The sequence below is a fragment of the Ceratotherium simum genome, chromosome 1 (assembly GCF_057802395.1).
Source record: "Ceratotherium simum simum isolate JZ-2026a chromosome 1, ASM5780239v1, whole genome shotgun sequence".
In the NCBI taxonomy this organism is placed as follows: domain Eukaryota; kingdom Metazoa; phylum Chordata; class Mammalia; order Perissodactyla; family Rhinocerotidae; genus Ceratotherium; species Ceratotherium simum.
In genome coordinates, this window is record NC_141900.1 from 2330381 (window position 1) to 2355263 (window position 24883).

Sequence of the window (24883 nt, forward strand, 5' to 3'; positions counted from 1 at the left end):
CCAACCGGGGCCACCTAGTCAGGCCCAGCCTGGGGAAGGGCCAGGGTGCTATGGCTGACCCCTCTCCCCTCCTGCACAGCCTCCCTACGCTTCTGGCCCTTGGAGCACACCAAACAGGCCTGATATTGCTTCCTCAACAACAGGCTTGAGAGTTGTTTTTAATAAAATAATTTCTGCCCTTTGGGGAAATGTAGAAAATACAGAAAAATAGCATCAGAGGGCCTCACCACGTACGGGGGCCACCGTGGGTTCCTTCTGCTCTGACCGTGCCATCGCAGGTGCATCATGCACCTCCTGCATTGACGTTAGTGTGAGCATCATAGAGTTGGAGAAACTGTGCACGGCGCCTGCGTGGGCCACTGAGAGGACTTCTGAGTGCGCCACCTACACGACTGCAGGGAATCTCCTTATCCAAGGAGCATTTAAAGCCACCCTGGATTGCATTGCTCAGCGTTTCCGGCAACGCTGCCACCACCTCCGAGGGCCGGCCTGCAGCAGCCTTAGGGACTCACGCTGTCTGCCAGGGGCTGGAGCTTAGAGACACGAGCGACTTAGGGACTCACGGGCAGGGAAGGTGGAGTGTGTGCACCTGGGCCCTTAGTCTGATTTCAGTGTCCACACGTTTTGTCTTATTTTTTCCCACGAGTTGACTGAAGCATAATTTACATCCCATAAAGCCTGCCCGTTGTTCGGGCCAGGCCACAGGCCTCCCGCAGGCCAGGTGTGGAGCCCATTCTCCCAGTCATGGAGCTTGGGGTCAAACCCTGACTGTTCCCAGGGCTTCTAGGCTGTGGAGACTGTCAGGTGTTCCTGGTGGGTAATCACGCTGGCCTCTGGCCACCAAGCCTGCATGAGCTGTCCTGACTGGGTCAGTGGGACACAGAGCAGGATGGGGGTCCTGGGTTTGGGATCCCAGGCTCATTTCCCTTTGGCGGCTGCCCTAGGTGGGGAGGGAGTGAGGGGAGGTTCACCACTGTGTGAGATGCCCAATGGCTGGGGAGCTGGAGGACCTGGCCTGGAGCGGCCCCTGCCCACCTGGGGCCACAGCTTGGGGGTCAGGCTGACTAGGTCAGGAGACCCCCAACTCCTGCTCATTTTGGCACCTCGAAAGACCCTGCAGCAGGGATGGTGCAGGGCCCGGCTCCCCCGGCACTCATGGCTTTGTGGGAGTGGACAACGGGGCCCCGGCCCACACTATGTGCCTGTGTGTTGCAGGTCTGTGGCCGAGGCCACTGAGGTGGACCTGAACATGCGTGTGGGGCTGCACACTGGCAGGGTCCTCTGCGGGGTCCTGGGCCTGCGCAAGTGGCAGTATGACGTGTGGTCCAACGATGTGACCCTGGCCAATGTCATGGAGGCCGCCGGCCTGCCGGGGTAAGTCGGGGCGAGGTGGGGACCCCATCCTGGGCACTGAGGGTAGGTGCGTGGGATTCCATTTGACCCTCCACGTGGGGACCCCAATGAGGGGGAGGCCCATCCTATCTCAGCCCGCTGCCAGCATGGGAGGGATTTGTGCTTGGCTGGCTCTGGTGCCTAGCCCCTCCCAGCTCTGAGCCTCTGTGCACCCTAAAGAAAGCCGGCACTGAACTGAAGACCGAATGCAGCGGACGTCGGCCGGGGGCTCAGGCCGTCCTAAGTGCTGACTGTGGCGTCTCATTTTGCTTTCTTTCTTTTCATTTTCTCAGACTTACACATGCACAGTGCTGTGGCTTTAGAGCCCCACTAGGGAAGTTACAGAGTTCCTTCTAGAAAGGGGATGCGTTTCCATTGGTTCTTGCACTTCAAATGCCTTCCAATTACAGTCTCCTCCTCTGGTCTCATTTTTCTTCAAACCCTTCCACAAAGCGAAGGCGCAATAGTCTATAAAAAACTAACTGGAGAATGGATGGGAGTTTTCCCCTCCTCCCCTAGCGGTGGGTGGCAGGAGAGCGACGTGATCCCGCCGTCCCGTGATCCTCCTATGGAGGGCTTGGCGCACATGCCTGCAAGGACCGGCTGTGGTTCCCAGAGCTGGAGTTGAGCCTTATAGGCCCGCACAGCTGTGTCTGCTTCTGCACGCGCTGTGTGGACCTCAGGGCGAACCTCTGACCCTCGCTGCTGCCTGCCCTCTCCTGCCCCTCAGGATCCCGCTCTCACCCTGGAGGCCTGGCGTCCTCCGGGCCGCGTCTTCCCCTCCCTCCTGGCCCACCCCAGGGAGGTGGTTGGAGCAGGTGGCAGCTTTCCCTGTACTGAGGCCCTGCGTGTGGCATGGGCCGCCGGTCTTCCACAGGCTGCTCGCTCGGGGGAGCGGCTGCGAAATCACACAACAGGAAGATTTACAGGGCACGCGGAAATAGCAAGCACGGAACTTAGAAACCAACGAATGAAGAGAGGGAGGTGGGGGCAGAGACGTGTGCTGGCAACCTTCCTCAAAGCCATGGCTGAGCAGGCCACAGGACGAAGCCATGGCATTTCTAAGCAAGCTCAAAGACCCCCCTCATTGTCTTCTGTGACCCAGGCTGCCTCTGAGCACCTCCCTCCGGGTGGACCTCACTGCCACCGACCTTCCCCCCACACCCCCTTCCCTCCAGCCCTCCTGCAGCCCCTGCTGTCCCCTCACCAAGTCCAGACCCTTAGCCAGGCCAGATGGTGGCGTGAGCTGCCCACTGCCGTCCTACACATTACACCTGCCCTGGGCAGCTCTATGTTTTAGAACAAGCACAAATGCCACTGTCAGGGGCCCTTCTCTGGGCTCCTGCACCTGGCCAGAGCCTCCTCCCGACTCCCTGCTGACCTGTCACCTTCCTCTCCTTACTCCACGGGTCAGACACAGTGCTGGTGGGCAACTTGAAGAGGGGCCTCATCCTCCCTGCCCCTCTCTCCTACTCCTTCCTTCCCCCCTCCCCTCCTCCACTCCCCCTCTCTGAGATATCTCCTCCCAAAGAAATACGGCCAACCTATAGCATAATGTTTGCAGAGCGCCTGATGTGTGCACATCGATGGGGAGCAGACAGAGCCCCAGGCCCCTGTGGAGTTCTTGTTCTTGGGGGACCACGGCGAGCACCATGCGGAACTTGGAAGACAGGGACAGGGGTTCATTTTCTCCTGTCACTCCGGGTCTCCCCTGGCGCTGGGGTGAGAGGTCGATTAGGGGCTAGGCAGGGGTCTCAGCTGGAGGTTGAGTCTGGGGGTCACAGGCACTTGGGGACACTGAAATCCCAAGACTTGATGCCAACCCACAAGAAGGAGAGAAGGTGATGAAAGCCCATGCCTGGCCCCCAACTCCGAGTTCCTAAAAGAAGGGGAGCAGGGAGGCAGAAAGAAGAGTGAGGGGGGCTGTTCCGGCAGCCAGGTGGAGTGTGCTGAGGGGAGGAGGGGGCGGGCTGTGTCCAGAGCTGCTACTCGTTGAGCAAGAGGAGGACTGGACACCGGATCAGGGCACATGCAGCCAATGGAGGCCTCAGCAGAAGGTTCAGGGCACAGGGAGGGCAGAGGTGTGGCTGCCCAGGGGGCAGAGTGTTGCAGCTCTCTCCAGGGGCTTTCTGCAGAGGAGGGCAGGGAAGAGTCAGGAACGGGAGGAGGCCGGGCCGGGGAGGGGTCCCCAGAAAAGAAAGCTGCTTGGTGAGTGGGGACCAGGAGCTGCCGGCCAGCCCTACCCAGTGCCTCTCGGGGCCTGGTGCCTGTGGTGTGGTGTGTGCACCCCTCGGGGTCCTGCCCTGTCTGTGGGAGGGTGATGGGGCTTTCTCGGTAACCTCCTGAGACTCCTGGGCTCCTGGAGATGGTTCTCACCCTGGGGCGTCGCTGCATTTCCTCTCTTTAGGTCCCATCTTTCTTGTATTATTCGTAATTTGATTCCTTCTTTTGCTTTCTTCATCCATCCATCCATCCACTCATCCATCCATTCAGCAGACATTTACCTTCTACTCACTGGGCATTCAGAGAGTGTGGCCAGACAGACAAATGAATGGACAGATGGACAGATGGATGGATGGGAGGATGCACGGATGGATGGATGGATGGATGGATGGATGGATGGATGGGAGGAATGAATCATTGAATGTCTTTCCCCCAACATTTCATGCCGGGACCCCTACGGCTTGGTTCCTGGGCTCCTTCCCAAGGCTGTATGCCCTGAGTGGTTGCCTTGGAGAGGCCAAGGTCAGGGAGGGGTGGAACACCTGTCTGCTCCTTGCACTGGTGATCTCCAGCTTCATGGCTGGCGGGAGGCCACACATAGACTGCTCTGTTGCCTTGGAGCACACACAGCTCCTGGTCTAGAAATGATCCTTTAAAAAATTCTGCCTAGTGGTGTCATCTCTTCCCAAAATTGATGTTCTGGGTGCATGTTCCAGGCTGCCTCGAAGCAAGCAACATTGGGTCCTGAGCACACTGCCCCTTGCCCCAGAGCCCCAGGGGAACCACAGTTGAGTCATCTGCATCTCTCACTCAGCTCCAGGATGTGGCAGGGACCACCTGCCCTGGGCCCCGCATTCCCTCGGCCCTGCCATCTTAGGACAGTCTCATGCATGACTGGGCCTCTGGTCCCGCAGGCCTTAGAGATGCCGGACATTGGGGACCCCCATTCTGCATCTCCAGGGAAGGAGCTCACGTGGCTCCTTCGTGATGTCAGGCGAGCGATCGTCCAGCGTGAGTGACAGGTGCACTTGCTAGTGAAGGCGGCTCTGTCTCCCTTAGTGGCCTTGCCGCTCAGGGCCTCCAGGCCTCTGATTTCTCCCACAGCCCACACCCTGGCTAGGACCCTGCGTGTCGTCCATCCTACCATGTGCTTCTAGGGCACCTGCACGGAGACCCTTCTCTGTTCCAGAGCTGGGAACGCTCTGCGCTGAGAGCAGTTGATAACATTTGTTTCTCCCCGCTGGCCCCTCAGCTCAGCGACAGGGCTGCATTGTCTGTCTCCATTATTGAATGAATGAGTGAATGAAGGACCAGTGAATGCGTGAGTGGGTGCGCATGCATTTCTAGGGATTGTTGGTGCCCAGGCATCCCTTTGCAGTTCAGGACCAGGCTGGCGGGTGACTGTCCTGGGTGTTCTGGGGCCAGCAGTGGGGGGACGCTCACTCTTGCATAGATGCCCTGTGTTGCTTGCAAGGAATCTAGGAACTTGTGCGGTACTGTGAGGACTCCGGGCTTCAGGGGAGGGTTTGCTTGCTGGGCCATTTGCTTTGTGCCCGAAGACGCGAGTGCTCAGGGCTTTGTCGGGAGCGGAAGCTCAGGCTGTGTCTGGGTTGGGGAGGGGCTGCTGTGCATTTTCAGTCTTGCCTTTTCTGCTCAGCTTGCACTGAGGGCTCCTCTTCCTCTCACCAAGAAACTCACTTGGGCGAGCGTGAGCACTGCGCCTACCCCTCCACTCCCGTGGTGCTGTTCCCACCTGCCCTGCCCACCCTAAGACTGTTTGGGAAGGGGCCCTGGTTTCTCCCTCGCCTCTGGCCGTAAACCCCCTACACCCTATCCCTGCTCTCAGCCCCCCTTTACACACTTCCCCTCTCTGCTGGGGTCCCTCCCCTGCCTCTGCCCCACCCTCTTCTTTCCTGGTGACTGTGCATATGACACAGGGAACCTGGATGTTCCTCTTGGAGCTTGCGATGGCGATGGGACGCATTTGCCATGACCCCACAGGGCCTCGGGCCTCAGGCCTCACAGGCGGGCCCGCCTTGACTCTGAGCAGCAGCGGTCGATCACTGCTCCGTTCCAAACCTCTGCCTCCTCTTGTGCAGGAAGGTTCATATCACGAAGACAACCCTGGCGTGCTTGAATGGTGACTACGAGGTGGAGCCAGGTCATGGACACGAGAGGAACAGTTTTCTGAAAACTCACAACATCGAGACCTTTTTTATTGTGCCATCGCATCGGCGGAAGGTAGGTACCAGGCCCGCCCTATGTAGAGCCTTCTCAAAGACTAATGGTCCTGCCCCCTCCTCAGATCACTGCTTCTCCAGGCCTCGAGGTCTGCGCAGGGGAGGGTGTCCCCATTACCCTCTGCCCTGGGCCTGGCCTTTTGTGCATGTCAGGAAAGGCAGTTGGCAAGGGGAGGGGCCTGGAACTCAGAGTCTGAGCCCTGGGGTCCTCAGCGGCAGGGCCATCCTGCGTCCTCCGGCACCTCCCAGGCCTTCACTGCCTCCATTGCAGGGGTTGGGGATAGGGGTGTGCTGTGGATGGACTGAGGGGTGTTGTGCACACAAGAGGGCTGTGACCATCGTATGTAGGGCACTCGAGGTCACTCTGCCCAGGAAAGATGATCTGGACATGATCGAGGATGACCGAGCTGCTTCTGGGGCGCAGGTGAGGGGCGCAGAGCACAGGTGAAGGGTGAAGGGCTCAGGTGAGGGGTGCGGGGTACTGGTGAGGGGTGGAGGGCTCAGATGGCCACAGGGCTCAGGTGAGGGGTGCAGGACACAGGTGAGGGGCACAAGTCTCAGGTGAGGAGCGCAGGGCTCAGATGGCCACAGGGCACAGGTAGGGGCACAGGACACAGGTGAGGGGCACAGGTCTCAGGTGAGGGGCGCAGGGCTCAGATGGGCACAGGACTCAGGTGAGGGGTACAGGGCTCAGATGGGCACAGGGCTCAGGTGAGGGGCACAGGGCACAAGTGAGGGGCACAGGGCTCAGGTGAGGGGCGCAGGGCACAGGTGAGGGGTGCAGGGCTCAGGTGAGGGACGCAGAGCTCAGGTGAGGGGTGCAGGGCACAGGTGAGGGGCGCGGGGCTCAGGTGAGGGGTGCGGGGCTCAGGTGAGGGGCAGAGACCCAGCTGGCCCCAGTACTCCTTCAGGACACAAGCAGGTCGGATATGAGGGAGAGCTCTGAGGTTCACTGTCCTGGTGTGTCCATTGGCCCAGGCTCTCCAGGCCCTGGGGTACGGCAATCTCCTTGTGCTTTGGGTGACGTAGGTGGGAGTGGCTCAGGCTGGGCATGGTGAGCTGACTCCCGAAGAAGGGGGGTGAGTGTGCGGGAGAAGTGCAGGTGTCGGCATGGCGTGGGGGAGGGCCAGGTGAGAGGTGAGGAACATGGGAGCACAGGGCAGGGCCTGAGGAGGGAGGCCTGCCAGCTGCAGGGACCCAGGAGGATCTGATCCAGGGGAACCAGCCTCTGTGCCCTGCGTGGATGTGGCCTGGTCTGCATGCAGACTCAAACAATGGCATCAGGCGTGGTCACAGTTAGAGGGCAAGCGAGAGTGAGGAGGTGGGTACACCAAGCAGCCCCCTTGGAGAAAGTTGGGATGAGAGGGAGAGAAAAAGGCAAAAGGCAGCAGGGGCATCTCAGGGTTTTAAGGAGTCGAGGAGATTTGAGTGTATTTGTAGGAGCCACTGAAGACAGAGGTGAGAGGTCTGCAGGAGGGTCTCCTGGGTGCCAGTGGGTGATATTCAACAGCCAAGCACTGACCCAGCCAGGTAACATTCAGGGCCCCGGGATCTCTCCCCGACCTGGCCCCTAAACCTTCCCTCTGCTGCGCCCCAGGAATCGAGTGCCTCGCTCTGGTTCAGAGGTGGTGGGTGCAGTTGAGAGCCGAGCGTTTTGGAACCAGGTTGCCAGTTCTGTTCACTGCTGACTCCCAGCACATCCCCAACGCCTGGCGCGTAGTAGGCCTTGAGCAAACGGGCTTGTGACCTCCCTGTCCCTGTCACATTCATGCTCCCCGCCCGAGAGGCAGGATGTGCCACTCACAGCCTTTCTCTTTGCCGCGTGTCTGCACAGATATTTCCAGGGCTGATTCTCTCAGACATAAAGCCGGCCAAGAGGATGAAGTTCAAGACCGTGTGCTACCTGCTGGTGCAGCTCATGCACTGCCGGAAGATGTTCAAGGCCGAGATCCCCTTCTCCAACGTCATGACCTGCGAGGATGACGACAAGGTAGGACGGCCGCTTGCGACTCTGAGTCCCGTCCGCCCTCTGAATGCAGTCCTGTTTCGGTTTGGCGACATCAGCCCTCACCCCTCACCTGTCGTAATCTTGTAAATGCTGTTCTGAGCTGGGCTGCTTTGCTTTCCTTCAAAAATCCTTTTATCATCTTGCATTTTTTTGGTCACTTGGCATTGCTGTATTTGTTGGTCAGTTCACACTAAGATTCCCCTGGCGTTGTCTGAGTCTGCCCTCAGGAGATTCACGCGCTCGGGTGTTCTGCAGCCTCAGGCCTGCCTCTGTCCAGCCTGCCTGCAGCCTTGGGCATATCTTCACCCCAGGCTTGCCCTTCCCCTCCGTGGGGAGCTGGGGAGTGTGGGGAGCTGGAGCATCTCCGGCCTCGTGTCTCTCGTATCAGCGGCCCCTGCTGCTTGGTTGAGTCCCTCTAGTTGATGGAGCACAGCCACCAGCACTTGACTGAGGCTTCCTCTGTGGGTGTTCCTGCAGGGTGGCCTGGATGCGGGATTTTTGACCTTTTTGGGTTGGTTAGAGTCACCTTCAAATCTTCTGGTCTTCTGCTGGGGTCATGCGGGGGCCTGGGTGAACGTGTGGAGATGAGTGAGGGGAGCACTATGGGAGGGTCCGCAGCATCTCTTCAGTCACACAGGCCTTGTGTCTGTAATCCTGGGCCAGAGACCCCAATCCCATCCAGGGAAGACCTCCAGTCCTCTGGGGCAGGAGGGCTGTGTCCTGGGAGCCTGGGGTGAAGTCTGGCGCTTCACCACTTCCTAAGCAGCTTTGAGTGTCCTCCCCATGGTGTCATGTCCTTGGCCCTCTGTTCCTGCTGCCACCCACGACTGCCCCTCCTGAACATTCTCGCTTTCTCCACCACCAGCGTTCTTGGGTCGCCTCTGTCAGTGACCAATTTCCTGTGTCCTGAGTCTGCCTTGCTGTCTTCTCCACTCTTGTTTTCTCTGCCTTTGTGGGTTTTGTGCCTTTAAAAGGAATTTCAGGGGCTGGCCCGGTGGCTTAGCGGTTGGGTGCGCGCACTCTGCTGCTGGTGGCCCGGGTTCGGATCCTGGGCGCTCACCGATGAGCCGCTTCTCTGGCCATGCTGAGGCCGCATACCACATGCAGCAGCTGGAAGGATGTGCAACTACGACATACAACTATCTATTGGGGCTTTGGGGAAGAAAAAAAGGAGGAATATTGGCAATAGATGTTAGCTCAGAGCCGGTCTTCCTCAGCAAAAAGAGGAGGATTAGCACAGATGTTAGCTCAGGGCTGATCTCCCTCACAAAAAAAAAAAAAAAAAAAGGAATTTCATCACTGAAGTTTTAGAGGCTTTTCAGGAAGAAGCAAAATTCTGCTGACTCTCACTCTTGGTGGCTTATTGCCTCCAGGATGTTTTGTGGTTTTGGATGTGAGCTCGTATTTGTGAGAACTTCATCTGGAAATTCCTGAAGAGCTCTATGGATGGTAAATTCCATTGAGAAGAATGGCACCCATGGGGATTTACACTAAATGCTTGGCTCGTGGCTTTTAGATGTTCCAGGTAGTGTGAACGCTGGCCCCAGGCGGCAGGTGTCTCCACACGCATTCCCTGGGCCCTTGGTGCAGAGCTGGGTTGCAGGCAGGTCAGCTTCTTCACCGTCCCCCACTGCACGGTCTTCCCAGCTCGATGTTTGCTGATGGAGCCTCTCGGGACCTGGGGCCTCAGTCGAGGGCTTGCAGCTCACTGCCCACCTCGCTGGCCCTGGTTTCCTGGGATTGCCCCATGGAGACAAAGCGCTTTAGAAACTGGGTCTCCTCAGACTGCAGCGGCCCGGGGCAGCCGCACATCAGCTTCCCGGCCTGGATTCCCACCTTCCTGATGTTTCTGGCGTCTGGTCATTTTCCTCACTTTCTGGCCAGCTCACTTGTGTGTTTTGAGGTGTGTGTGTTAGTACATTTATCCAAAATTTGTAACGGGGGAGTTTGCAGGCCCTCTTGTTTGCTGTGTTGCCCAGCAGAAACTCATTTATTTGCTCTCTTCTTCCCGCTGTGCCCGCCCCCAGACTCAAATCAATGCGCTGGGGCTGGGGGGCAGAGCGAGGTGCCCACTTTGGGCTCGCAATTTAAGTGTGTGCCCCAAACTAAGTATCAGGATAAATGATACTTGATGCAATGTTTTTAACAATCAAATTTAATCTGAAAGAATCCACAGTGAACAAAAAATCAAAGTTTTAGATGAAGGCGGGACCATGCAGAGCTGTTTTGGGGTGGGAGGCAGGGACTGATGTCCCCCAGGGCTCTGCAGAGAGAGGAGCGGGTAGGGAGAGGGAGGGAGCGGGGTCATTCCTGGTCATTGCCCAGGGGCCGGCTGAAGAAGACCTAGGAGCCCAGACAGTGTCCTGGGCAGACGAGCTGACTTGGGAGAGAAACCTGTGACTCCTGGATTCCGACTGCACTTGAGGAGCCCACACAGTTAGTGTCATGTCTCACTCGCGGGGAGGAGCAACCTCGAGCCGTGTGGGCCCAGGGACCATCCCCACTCAGACCTCAGAGCACCAGCAGTCCCTCTACAGCGGCTCCTTAGGTTCAGGAGGAATCACACACCTGGGCTCACTGGCCACCTTCTCTGGCCGCCAGCAGCCCCCTCCTGACCATGGTGCCCCAGGAACCTGCAGGAGCCCTGCCTGCCCCATCCCCTCATCCTGCACCGCCTCTGGGCTGCAGGGCCTTCCCTCTCTCCTTTCACACCTGCCTCTGGAGTTGCCACTGGATTCCTCACCACCGGTGTCCTCCCACGTCCCTGGGGAGTATGGAGCCCTGATGTCCCTGGGCTTCGTCCTCATCTCCTATGGGTCTCCCCCATGTGCTCAGGGTCCCCCAGATCCCGGGTCCATCTCCGACACCCCCAGACATCTCTGATGCTCAGGTCACCTCCACCACTGCCTGGCTGGCCTCACATTGACGAGACCTACAGATCAGTTTATGCTCTGCTCTCAAGCACCCTCCTGCCTCGAGACCCCTTCTCTCTCCATCAGGCCGCCTCCGTCAGACTCTGGTCCTTTCTCTGTGTTCTGTGGCCGATGCCGGGCCCTGGCCCCCCAGCCACCTGCAGGTGAGCTGTGCCCTGCTGCTGGCCCCTTCCCGCCATGGGCAGAGTCTGCTGCCTCCTGCTGAGCCACTTGCCTTAGCATGGTGCGTGCACCTCAGGGTCTGCATCCGCCATCGTTGTACCTCTCACCTTGCGCCCTCACTCCAGGGTCCGAGGCCGTGCGCCCCATCCATCGTGCAGTTTCAGGGCCCCCTATTTGCACACAGCTCCCTGCCAGGAGAGGGTCCCCCGTGCATCCCTGGTTAGCAGCTGGCAGTACGTCCAGACTTGGCCAAACATTGCCGTCTCTGTGCCCCCGTGCCTCGGTCTCCATCTCTGACCCCTCGTCAGAGATGCCCGATTCTGGCCTCTTTGCCCCGTAGGCAGTCTCCCTGCTGGAGAGCTGAGAGACGGCCCAGCCCCTGTGGGAGGGTGCTGCGAGCTCCGCTTGTGTCCTTTCCTCACCGTCTGCCTTGCGACTAGTGAAGACAAGTCCAAAATGGGAGGGGGCGGCGGGGGTTGGCAGTGTCTGCACTGTGAGAGGTTATCAAAGGGGGAAGACAGGGCAGGGACAAGGTGGGTGGCCTGAGGGGTGGCCATGGTGGTCCTGGAGGAATGGAGTGGAGAGGCACACACAGGCGGGGCCAGCGCATGAGCTTGGGCCTTTGGGGAGGAGGCCCTGAGTGACCTGTTGAGTGACCCTGCACAGAGCAGCCGCCTCTGCCTGTGGCCGTTCTCCCGGGGGCGTCCCAGAGCCTGCCTCGCCTCAGGATGAAGTCTGTCTCACACGGTCCTGTCTTCGTCTGTCCGCACCGCCAGGCCTGCAGCATGTACAGGCACCCTCAGTGTGCGATGGAGGCAACCCTGGAGTTGGGGAGCTGGCGGGATCAGGACAGTTCGTTCCACCGCCAGCCGTGGACTTAGTGCGGTGTTTGTGAGCAATTTTGTCTGGAGTTCTGGGGAGTGACTCACAAATATCTGTGGTCAGCCTGAGACCACTGTCCTGCTTGGGTTCTGGTGTTTTCCGGGCTCTCCTGGTTCAGGGGTGTGGTGGGAGCTCAGAGCTGGTGCCGGCCTCCCGGTGGTGTTGCCTTGCAGGGCACCTCTGGGTGGGGAGCCTGGGCTTTGGGGGTTTGGTCTCCCCACTTGTGCTTTCCGGCAGCCACGCAGCCCATGCCAGGCTCCAGGTCATGCCCAAAGAATGGCTCTCATGAATACGCAGGGACAAGGACCTCCAGTGACGACGCCCCATGGCTTCCACTCGCTCTAGGTCTTCTTTCAATATGCCTTTCTGATTATAAAGATAGTGTACTGTAGAGAATGTGGAAAAACGCAAGAATGCACAAGGAAGACAAGCAAAAGCATCCATGTGTAATCCGACCACCCCACAAACAACTTACTGTTAACATTTCAGTCCTTCCACTTTCTTAAGTGTGTGCATATACACATTTTTTAATAAAATTGATGGGGTGATGTATAAGCAGTTGTTATTTTTACTTGCCATTATATCTTCATAAACATTTCCTTATATGATTAAATGTCCCTCAAAATTATGATTCTTTAATTATTGTGTAGAATTGCAGCCTAAGGAGAGACCATTTACTTAGTCAACCTTTGTTGATATTTAGGGCATCTCTGCTTTTTCTTAAATCAAAGTAAATAATTCACAGCGCTTTTGCTCATGAAAGTGCATTTACATCTCTGATAGCTTTGTGAAACGAAATCCTGTGAGCCAGGAGTCTGTGTGAGCGGGTGGCGTGTCGCTGGTTGGAGGCCAGCGTTACCTGGAACCACAGGCGGGAGACCTGCCCTCCCTCCCAGCCCGGCCAGCGTGCGGACACGTCCTCCATCTAGTCTCCTGATACTGAGGGTAGATTTGGTCCTTCTAGAATGGACTCCCGGCTCCCAGTTCTTTCTCTCCTTTTTTAAAAAGGCTGCTTCTGTCCTTCTCTTCATATTTAAAACTACTAAGCATATTAATTTTAAGAAACAAGAGTAGCATGTACGCATGATACACAAATCAAGTCCCCAAACTGTTTGCCATTTGGTGTTTCCACCCAGAAAAATTTGGTCGTGTGCCGGAAGGTGAATGCAAACAGGAACTTACTAATCTGTCCCAGAACTCTGTCTTTTCCCTCAGCGTCAGACCTCGGAGATCCTGGGGTCTGGACAAATCCTAATCATTGTAAAGTGGCCAAACACTCTCCACCTGCAGACACGAGTCTTGCTTCCCAGTGCTGAGTTGACGCACGGGGACTTCTAGATTTTGTTCTCCTGGACACCGGTGCCGAGAACACCGTGTCTTCTGTATGTCTTAGTGAACTTTACATGGATAGCCTAGGATAACCTCTTTTTAGTAAAATTGCCAGGTTAAATGGTGTGTGTATTTTAATTTTTTTTTTTTTTTGGTGAGGAGGATTGGCCCTGAGGTAACATCTGTTGCCAGTCTTCTTCTTTTTGCTTGAAGAAGATTGTCCCTGAACCAATATCTGTGCCAATCTCCTTCCATTTTATATATGGGATGCTGGCACAGCCATGGCTTGATGAGTGGTGTACAGGTCCACGCCCGGGGTCCGAACCTGTGAACCCTGGGCCACAAAGCGGAGCGCATGAACCTAACCACTATGCCACCAGGCCAGCCCCTGTGTTTTAATTTTTGATGGCTGTTGCCAAGTTGTTCTCGCTCACTGTTTGGGGGGCTCACTCCCATGACAGCGTCTGTGAGCACTTGCCTCCTGCCCGACCCGCACTCTCAGCACACGGGAAGTATTGCCGATTGCGTTATGGAGCATCACTCCTGTTTCAGGTCCACTGAGGGCCGCTCCTGCCCCATCATCAGGCTTTTTGTTTTAAACATGGCTAGGAATCTTTTAAAAATGTAATTTCCACCATGTCAATCTGAATTTAATAAAGATAAAATTTCAGCTTATGTTTGATCCATACTTATTGAAACTGATCCTAATAACTTTTTACTTAATTCCCTTGGGTTTCATTGGTATACAGTAATATCTATTTCAAATAGTGATAATTTTGGTTCCTCTTTTCCATCCTTTTTGAAATGATAGTGTTGAGTGGTATTCTTCTTCATTCTGGCTTTAATTAGTTAAAACAAATAGAGTTTTCTCATTAGTTGTGATGCTTTGGGTTGCAAGTGATAATAGATGCTAATTATTTCAAGAAAGTAGCCTACGTGAGGGAGTGTTTGCACTTTTCTAACGAGAAGTGGATGTTGAATTTTAGGAAACACTGTTCAGCGTCTGTGGAGGTGATCGGTCTGGCGGGTTTTCTTCTCTCCTACGTGGTGAGTGAGATACAGGATGCTCCAGTGTTTCACTTGCTTTCTGTGCCTGCTGAATCGGGAAGCCCCAAGTTTATCGTTAGGTACCTGTCTTCACTTGCTGCAAAGGACAGCGGATGGCTCCCCTGCCTGTCACCAGAGCCATGTGTGTACCACTCGTTGTGGCTTTTAGTTGCTGCAGGAGGAGACTGTGAACCCTGAGGTGACAGGCTGACCTGAGGTCGACCCGTGTCCATCCGCCCTGGACGTCAGACCAGGGCACAGTCGCCATCGGCCACTTAGCTTCTGAGCATCTGCAGCTCGGGCAGACGCCCGCTGATCACAAGGGAGCCTCGGGCCAGGTCTGCTCTCCTGGGGACCGCCTGCACTGGCCTTGGGAAGGCCTCTGGGCAGAGCAGACTCGCTGGGCTGCGTCTGAGCCTGGCGTCCTCATTTCTCGGGCCTCGGAAAGGATGTTGTGGCCGTAGGTTGGTTCCCGGGAGAACGTGGGGTTTCTTACCTGGGACTGCCCTTACTGAGCTGTCCCTGCTGGCCCAGCTGGAGAGCTCCAGGCCCGCCGCCGCTCCTCTGCTCCTTGGGCTCAGCCCTTCTGCTGACCCTTCTCCCTCCCAGGCTCCAGTGGGTTCGGCAAGAGATCTCTTCCTCCTTGCTCCCCATAGCTGTGTCCTCGAAGTGGATTAAAGCCAGATCCATCAGCCTTGATGATTCAGCCAATGCACCCAAATTACCAGAGTCCCCGGGGAGCAAGGGGCATCATGCAGATCCTAAGACGTTAGTAGTGAAAGGTAAGATGGCAGCTTTACAAAACGCTTCACAGTTTAGATGAAATGGACAAATTCCTGGTAAAACACAAAAGAGCAAAAAGAGGAGATGGAAATTTGTTGCTCCTTTGTCTGTTAGGAGCTTGGATCTCATTAAAGTCCTTCCCACAGAGGGAACTCCCTGCGCGTGGGTCCCTGTCATTGAAGAAGGGATAATGCCACCTCGAATATGTACTCTTGCAGAGAAGAGAAAGGAGGGGACTCTTTGCAGCTGCTTCGCTGAGGCTGCGGGCACCCAGCCTGAGGAGGATGCACTTGGCCCACCCCCCGCAGCCCCCCGCCCCCAGCCAGCCTGGCCTGCTGCTCCCTGTCCCTGGTGGAAAAGCCCTCTGGGAAAGGTTCAGACAACGGCTTCTCTGTGGAAAGGAGTGGAAGAAAGTTCTTAGGATGATGAGTCATCCCTAGACAGACGTCTCTGAAGTGATGCCATCAGCCAGGGGCCTCGGGCCCTGGGTGTCCCTTCAGCGTGTGAGGGTTGACGGCAGGGCTGCCGAGCAGGCCTATGGGGAGTGTGTAGGGAGGGGGATACGACCTGCAGGCCCGCTGTACCCTGGAGGGGCTGACGCTGGGCAGAGGCCGTTTCTCAGAACGTGGTCTTTGCCAGGTGTCGAGCGTGAAAGGCGATCTAAGACCCGCTCTGTGCTGCAGATGTGGGGACGTTTCTACTGATCTCTGCTGCTTGTCTGCTTGTCTGCCTCAGAAGCACGGTGTCCAAGCTCAGCCCGAGGAAGGGCACTACCACCGAGTCTTTCCCAGGCCGAGGCCTCAACTCCCCACTGCCGGAGTGCCCCATCTTCCCTGTCCCCCAGCTCCTTGCCTCCTGTTACTGTGACAACCACACCCTATGGCAGGTAGGGAGCAGACTGGGATTGGAGGAACCAACTGGCCATAGCACCCAAGGACGCCACTTCAGAGATGTGTGTTCTCAGGGCTCCTGCTACTCAGGAGTGGGTTTCATGGCCTATGAAGAAAAATCCCAATCATGGTGACTTGAAGAAAAGATAAAGTAAATCCAGAGAGCAGGTCAGGGCTAACGTGGTGTCTTCACAAGCATTTTGACCAGACCACATCTATTTCACTATTCTGGCTTGCCTGGTATGTCACCTAATGGTGCAAGATAAATGCTGGGGCTCCAATCATTGCATCCACACTCCAGCCAGCAAAAAGGAGGCAAGGCAGGCGAAAAGCACACCTACCTCCCATGGGGATTCTCCTGAGCATTCCCAAACAGTTCTTCTGCATATAGCTCATTGGCCAGAACTCAGGCACGTGGCCACACCTGGCTGCCAGGGGATGGAGAGAAAGGCAGTTAATTGGCTGAGACCACTACCTTTACAGAAGAAGAACACACGGTCTTTGACCAAGGGGGCATGGATGTGGGGGAGACTGCCACACAGTCACGTCTGAGACCCCAGCATCAGTCGGTCCACAGAAATGTCCTGATGTGGATTGCGGCCCTGTGGCTCTCTCAGCGACAGGTATAGTTCAACCCCTAACTGGCTTTCATAGATGAGAACTACCTGGTCTGTTAAAAATAGGAAAGTAGTAACACAGTGCTTCTCAAACTCGGGCCTGCATCAGGGGCCCTGGAGGTCCGGCCACGGCAGAGCGCTGGGTGCCCCCTGAATCAGCAGCCCTGGGAGGCCCGAGCATGTGCACGCCCAACTGGTTCTCTCTGGAGACCACACCAGAGACCTGTGGCTGTGAAGGACTCAGGCTCAGAGGAGTGGCCCAGGTGGATGAGGAGACTGGAACATCCTGACCCCCGGAGTGCTAGGTGCATCTGAGCCAGCAGAGTAGGGGGAAGAGAGGCAGGGCGGCTTGCAGCTCCACACCCGCTGCCTGGCCTGCCCAGCGCCCTGCCCGCTCTCCACCTCCCTGCTCATGTCCTGCCGGGGACCAGAGGGGCATTCGTCTCTCCAGCGGTGGAGCTGAGCTTGCTGCGGTTCTCCCAGGCCCTGCGCTGCAATCTAGCTGTTTTCCTGCAGGGAGCCTGAAGTTTCCGGCTTGTCTGCCTTGCCCGGGACACCGCGCTGGATGGGGCTCTGGAGGCTGGAGAGCCGCTCCTAACCAGTCCATGGCCTTTGGTGCTCACTTTGACTCCATGGCAGTCATGGGGGAGCCCTCCTTCTGTGGCCACTGAAGACGGTGATGGCCAGTGCCAGGACTCGCTCCGGACCAGGCGACTCTCCTGCTGTTTCCGAGCATGACCGGTCCAGATCCTCACGAGAGTGCCACGAGGTGGCCACATTTGTTCTATTTTACACACAAGGAAATTGGAACACAGAGAAGTTAAGCAGCTCACTCAAGGTTGCAGAGCCCCTGGTTCTCGGATCCCTGCACTTAAACTGCTGTCCTTCCTTTGGTGGGAAAAGAAAGACGCTCAGAGAGCCAAATTCCACGTCAAAACGAGCAACAAGTTTTCTTAACCTTGATTGTCATTCATTTTTCAAGGAAGTATATGTTTGTTCTGGGAAAGTAGAGAAAAGAATAAAAGAGGGAAAAAATCTGTGGTCCCACCACCAAGAAGTGGCCATGGTATCGTTCTGTCCTGTTGAGGGAACCGCAGTTTGATAATCAGAAAAGCGTCGCTGGGGAGGGAGGTGAGTGCGGCAGACGCTGCAGAATGGAGACGGCAGGACTGGGCATCCGGGTGTCCTGAAGGACTCGATGAGCCAGCGCATCTCTCAGTCCCCCTGTCCAGCCACCTGAGTGCCAAGGGCGACGTCAGTCCCCAGAAGTCAGTCCTGCTTGGCGTTTGCCTCTGCAGACCCTGAGCCCGTGGACAGAGCGGCTCCCTGCAATGACTCAGCCCTGCAGTCCGGTGACGATGGTCCCTGCAGCCTTTGCTGGACCCTCAGGGCAGCAGAGCCAGCTCTCCCGTCTCACAGACACAACCTCAGGGGTGGTGGTGGTTTAACGTTTACAAATGTGTCATGTCCCAGGGGCAGAAAGAAGTCGAGGATCACAGGACACCAGCATGTTAACTCAAGGCAGGTTCACGGCTCCTCGCTCCCGCTCCCTGCGCTTGTTTTTAGGCCCAGAAAGCGAGCAGGCGTCCTGTGGAACGGGAAGTGTGATCCCGTGACGTGGAGAAGGCACGGTCAGAGGCTGGCATTTCCTCAGGGAAAAGTCTGGAGGGATGTGCTGCAAAACATCAATGGTTGATTTCCAGGCAGAGATTGCGGGTGACTTAGGTTTTGTTCATTTACTTATTTAATATTCTTCCTGTGCTCTGGAGGTAGCCCTGCATAGTCCCCATTGCACACAGGTAGGCTGTGGAGTCAAGCAGCCTGTACTTGGGTTCTGGTGCCCCTCACCCAGTTTCCTCTTGCGTAACTATGGTACAATATCCAAACTAGGAAGTGGACTGTGGTGTGTGGTGTGTGTGTAGTTCTGTAATTTCATCACATGCTAGATTCGTGTAACCACCTGCGTATCCCGAATCAGAACATTTCTGTCACCACCAGGGTCTCTCCCCTTCATGGTTGCAGCACCCCAACCCCCACAACCATCCCTAAACCCTTGGCTCCCGCTAATCCATTCTCCATCCCCAGAACTGCATCACTTGAGAATGTTGTATACATGGAATCATACAGATGTGACCTTTGAACCTGGCTTTTTCTTCACTCAGCTCTATGCCCTTGAGATCCTTCCAGATTGTTTTGGGTATCAATAGCTCCTACCTTTTCGTGGCCGGCTGATGTTCTGTGGTTGGGATAGACCACCATTTGTTCAACCACTCACCTGTTGAAGGACATTTTGGTTGTTTCCAATTTTGACTATTACAAATAAAACTGCTATAAACCTTCAGGTACAGATTTTTGTGTGGACATAAATGCTCGTTTTCGTGGATAGATGTCCAGGTGTGCTATTAATGGGTCATGTTCCTTTTTTTTTTTTAGAAACTGCCAAACTGGTTTCCAGACTGTCTATACCATTTCACATCCCCCCAGCAGTGTGTCAGTGATCCAGTTTCTTGGTGCTGTCACTATTTTTTTAATTAAATTTTAGCTGTTCTAGAAAGTGTGTAGTGATATCTTGTGATTTTACTTTGCATTTCCCTGATGGCTAATGATGTTGAGCATCTTTTCAGGTGCTTGTTTTCTATCCATATTTTCTTTTCCTCTTTGGTGAAATGTCTCTTTTGTCTGGTTTTATAATGGGATTACTTGATTTTTTTCTACTGGTAACTTTTGAGAGTTCTTGATAAATTCTAGATATGATTCTTTTGTCAGATATGAGCTTTGCAAATATTTTTCTCCCAGTCCGTAGCTTGTCTTTCATCCTCTTAGCAGGGTCTTTCACAGAGCGGATGTTTTTAATTTTGAAGACATCCAATTTATTGAGATTTTTTCTTTTATGAATTGTGGTTTTGGTGTCATGTCTAAGAACCTTTTACATAGCCCACGTCCCAAAGATTTTTACATGTGTTCTTCTAAGAGTTTGATACTTATGTGTTTTATAGTTAAATCTATGACCTATTTTGAGTTAATTTTTTTTTATAAACTGTGAGGTTTAGGTCAAGGTTCATTCTTTTGCTTGTAGATGTCCGATTGCTCCAGCACTGCTTGTTGAAAAGCTCTCCTTCTAGCATTGAATTGCTTTTGCACTTATGTCAAAAGTCATTTGACCATATCTGTGTGAGGCTGTTTCTGGGCTCTCAGTTGTGTTCCAGAGATCTGTGTGTCTGTCCCTCTGCCAACACTACTTTGTCTTGACTGGTGTAGTTATATAATAAGTCTTAAAATTGGGTAGAGTGATTCCTCTTACTTTATTCTTTTTAAGAAAAATGGGCCATTCTAGTCCCTTTGCCTTTCCATTTATTGTTTAGAATAATCTCGTCTATCTACAAGAAAAATCCTGCTGGATTTGACGGGAATTGCATTAAACCTGTGTATGTCAATATGGGGAGAATTGGCATCCGTGCTGTGTGTAGTCTTCTAATCCATGAGTGTGGTATGTCTCTCCATTGACTTAGATCTTTGATTTCTCTCATCAGAATTGTAGAGTTTTCAGCATACAAGTTCTGTGCATGTTTTGTTAGATTTATACCTAGTATTTCATTTTTCCTGGTGACTGTAAATGGTACTGTATTTTAATTTCATTCTTCACATGCTCATTGCTAGTATAAAGAGATACCATTGTTTTTCTTTTCATGTTTATCTTGTATCTGTGACCTTGTGGGCCTCACTTATTTGTTCTAGAAGGTTTTCTGGTTTTGTTTTGTTTTGTTTGCTTTTGGTATGTTCCTTGGGATTTTCTATGTAGACCATTATGTCATCTGCGAATAGAGACGGTTTTCTTTCCAATCTGCCTTGTGTGTCCTTTTCATGCCTCATTGCACTGGCTGGGGTGTCTAGCACTGTGTGTATAGGAGGGTGAGACCAGACCTCCCTGCCTTACTGCAGATCCTGGAGGGAAAGCATTCAGTCTTTCACCATCCAGGATGATGTTAGCTGTAGGTGTTCTCTAGATGTTTTTACCAATTGGGGAAGTTCCCCTCCAGTCTTAGTTTTCTGATCATTTTATCACGAATGAGTATTGAATTTTTGCAAATGATTTTTCTGTATCAATTGATAAGTTCATGGGATTTTTCTTCTTTAACCTGTTAATATGATGGATTACATTGACATTCAGATATTTAAACAGACTTGCATCTCTATAGGTGGTTATGGTGTGTAATTCTATTTATGTATTGCTGAATTCTATTTGCTAATATTTTAAGGATATTTGCATTGATATTCATGAAGTATATGGCCTGTAGTTTTCCTTTTTTGTACTGTCTTTGTCTGGTTTCGGTATCAGGATAATATTGACTTTATAAAGTGAGTTGCAAAGTGTTGCCTCCTCTTCTATTTTCTGGAAGAGATTGTGTAGAATTGATGTTAATTCTTTAAACGTTTGGTAGAATTCTCAAGTGAAACCATCTGGGCATGGAGATTACTTTTTCAGAAATTTTGATTTTCTTATTTTAGCCCCCAAAATGTAACTATTTTAGTTTATTAATCATTTGTAATCCTAATCTAGATGCAAATTTTAACAATATATTAGAAGAATTTCCCATGTTGCCAAATTTTTTTCAATTGAGGTATAATTGACATGTAATATTATGTTAGTTTCAAGTGTACAACATAATGATTCTGTATTTGTATACATTGCAAAATGATAACCACACTAAGTCTAGTTAACATCTGTCACCGTGCTTAGTTACAAAAAATTTTTTTTTCTTTTGATGAGAACTTTTAAGATCTACTATCTTAGCAACTTTCAAATATGCAATACAGTGTTATTAACTGTAGTCACTATGCTATACATCCCCAGGACTTATTTATTTTATAGCCGGAAGTTTGTGCCTTTTGACCCCCTTCACTCATTTTGCCCAAACCCCACCCCCACCTCTGGCAACCATCAGTCCGTTCTCTGTATCTATGAGGCTGGTTATTTTGTGTTTTAAATTCTTCATATAGGTGAGATCATACAGTATTTGTCTTTCTCCGTCTAACTTATTTCACTTAGCATAATGCCCTCAAGGTCCAGCCATGTGATTGCAAATGGCAAGATTTCACTCTTTTTTATGGCTGAATAATATTCCACTGTGTATATGTGTACCACATTCTCTTTATCCATTCATCCATTGATGGACATTTAGGTTGTTTCCATAGCTTGTCTATTATAAATAACGCTGTAATGAACATGGGGGTGTGTATATCCTTTAGAGTCAGTATTTTTGTTTTCTTGAGATAAATACCCAGAAGTGGTATTGCTAGATCATATGGTAGTTCTATTTTTAATTTTTTGAGGAACCTCCATACTGTTTTCCGTAGTGGCTGCACCAATTTACAATCCCACCAACAGTGCACAAGGGTTCTCTTTTCTCCACATCCTTGCCAACACTTGTTATTTCTTGTCTTTTTGATAATAGCCATTCTAACAGGTGTGAGGTGGTAGCTCATTGTGGTTTTGATTTGCATTTCCCTGATGATTAGTGATATTGATCATCTTTTCACATACCTGTTGGCCATCTGTATATCTTCTTTGGAGAAATGTCTGTTAAGGTCCTCTGCCCATTTTGTAATCAGGTTATTTGTTTTTTTGCTATTGAGTTGTATAAGTGCTTTATATTTTGTATGTTAACTTCTTACCAGATATATGATTTGCAAATATTTTCTCCCATTCCGTAAAGTTGCCTTTTCATTTTGTTGATAGTTTCCTTTGCTATGCAGAAGCTTTTTAGTTTGATGTAGTCCTGCTTGTTTATTTTTGCTTTTGTTGCCTTTACTTTTGGTGTCAAATCCAAAAAATCATCACCAAGACCTATGTCAAGGAGCTTTTCCCTGTTTTCTTCTAGGAATTTTATGGTTTCAGGTCTTGCATTCCAGTCTTTAATCCATTTTGAGTTAATTTTTGTGTCTGGTGTAAGCTAGGGGTCCAGTTTCATTCTTTTGCATATGGCTGTCCAGTTTTCCCAACACAATTTATGGAAGAGACTATCCTTTTCCCATTGTGTATTTTTGGTTCTTTTGTCTTAAATTAATTGACCATATATGTGTGCTTTATTTCTGGGCTCTCTGTTCCATTGATCTATGGGTCTGTTTTTATGCCAACACCATACTGTTTTGATGACTATAGATTTGTAATGTAGTTTGAAATCAGGGAGCATGATACCTCCAGCTTTATTCTTCTTTCTCAAGATGATTTTGGCTATTTGGGGTCTTTTGTGGTTCCATACAAATTTTAGGTTTGTTTGTTCTATTTCTGTGAAAAATGACATTGGAATTATTTATTTATTTATTTTTTATTGGTGAGGAAAATTAGCCCTGAACTAACATCTGTTGCCAATCCTCCTCTTTTTGCTGAGGACAATTGGCCCTGGGCTAACATCCGTGCCCATCTTCTTCCACTTTGTATGTGGGACGCCTGCCACAGCATGGCTTGATAAATGGTGCATAGGTCTGCACCTGGGATCCAGACCTGTGAACCTTGGGCCACCAAAGCGGAGCACGCGAACCTAACCACTACGCCATCAGGGCTGGCCCCATGCCATTGGAATTTTGATAGGGATTGCATTGAATCTGTAGATTGCTTTGGGTAGTAAGGACATTTTAACAATATTAGTTCTTTCAGTTTATGAGCACAGAATATCTTTCCGTTATTTGGTTCTTCTTCAGTTTCTTTCATTAATGTCTTATAGTTTTCGGTGTATAGGTCTTTCATCTCCTTGGTTAAATTTGTTCCTGGGTATTTTATTGTTTTTGATCCAATTGTAAATGGGATTTTTAAAAAATTTCTTTCTTATAGTTCATTATTAGTGTATAGATGTGCAACAGATTTTTTTTTTTTTAATTTTAGGGAGTTTATTTTATTTTATTTTATTTTTTGTGAGGAAGACCAGCCCTGAGCTAACATCCAATGCCAATCCTCCTCTCTTTTGCTGAGGAAGACTGGCCCTGGGCTAACATCCATGCCCGTCTTCCTCTACTTTATATGGGACGCTGCCACAGCATGGCTTGCCAAGCGGTACGTCGGTGGGCGCCCAGGATCTGAACCGGCAAACCCCGGGCCGCTGCAGGAGAGCGCACACACTTAACCGCTTGCGCCACTGGGCCGGCCCCGAAATGCAACAGATTTTTGCATGTTGATTTTGTATCTTACTACTTTATTGAAGTCATTTATTCTAACGGTTTTTTGGTGGAGTCTGTAGGGTTTTCTATATATAATATCATTTCATCTGCAAATAGAGGCAGTTTTACATCTTCCTTTCCCATTTGGGTGACTTTTATTTCTTTTCCTTGCCTCATCGTTCTGAGTAGAACTTCAGCACTTTGTTGAATGAAAGTGATGAGAGTAGGTATCTTTTTTTTTTTTTTTCCTGATCTTAGAGGAAAAGCTTTTAGCTTTTCACCATTAAGCATAATGTTAGCTGTGGGTTCGTCATGTATGGTCTTTATTATGTTGAGGTATGTTCCCTCTATACCCACTTCGTTGAGAATTTTTATCATAAGTAGATGTTTAATTTTGTCAAATACTTTTTCTGCATCTATTGGGAAGATCATATAATTTTTATCCTTCATTTTGTTAATGTGGTATATTACGTTGATTGATTTGCAGATGTGGAACCATCCTTGCATTGCTGGAATATATCTCACTTGATCATGGTATATGGTCCGTTTAATGTATTGTTGAATTTGTGTAGTATCGGTGTTAATTCTTTAAACATTTTGTAGACTTCTCAAGTGAAACCATCTGGGTGTGCAATTAGTTTTTCAGGAATTTTTAAATTATGAACTCAATTTCTTTGGTAATTATAGGGCTATTATCTTTCATGTTGGGTGAGTTGTAGTAGTTTGTGTGTTTCGAGGTATAGTTCGTTGATCTACCTTGTCAAATTTACGTGTGTAGAGTTGTTCATAGTATTTCCTTATTGATGTCTGCATCGTCTGTAGTAAAATTGCATTTCATTCCTAAATTTGTTAGTATCTTTTCTCTCTTTTTCTTTGTTACACTTGCTAGAAATTTGTTGATTTTATTGATATTTTCAAAGAACTAGCTTTTTGCATTGCTCTGTGCTGGCACTGTCCCCCACTGTACACATGTGGGGTCCTCTAACCCTCCACACAGTGCTGCCACATAAGTGCCATGTGACCCCCACTTACAGACATGGGAACCCCAACACCAATGATAAGATAACTTGCCTGAGATCTCACTGCCAGCAGGTGGTGGAGCCACGACTGCATCTCTGGTCCCCAAACCTGGCCCCAGGCTCTGCCTTGGGTGGGGATACAGGCTGAGGGAGCATAAGAATTCTTTTCTTCAATAAGTGGAGAATCTGATGATATTCCTTTCTTT

General features: G+C 51.6%; 1 protein-coding gene across 5 annotated transcripts in view; it reads left to right on the plus strand.

Annotated features, from left to right (window-relative positions):
* Positions 1-24883, plus strand: part of ADCY1 (adenylate cyclase 1) — a 156137-nt gene that overhangs the window by 78210 nt on the left and 53044 nt on the right. For 4 of the 5 annotated variants that reach the window (XM_087430283.1, XM_087430324.1, XM_087430348.1 and 1 more), the window contains 3 exons: positions 1216-1374; positions 5715-5856; positions 7690-7845. In XM_087430283.1, coding sequence (XP_087286409.1) covers positions 1216-1374; positions 5715-5856; positions 7690-7845 — 457 coding nt within the window. The remainder of the gene's footprint in view (positions 1-1215; positions 1375-5714; positions 5857-7689; positions 7846-24883) is intronic. The other variant, XM_087430309.1, reaches the window with a different exon arrangement.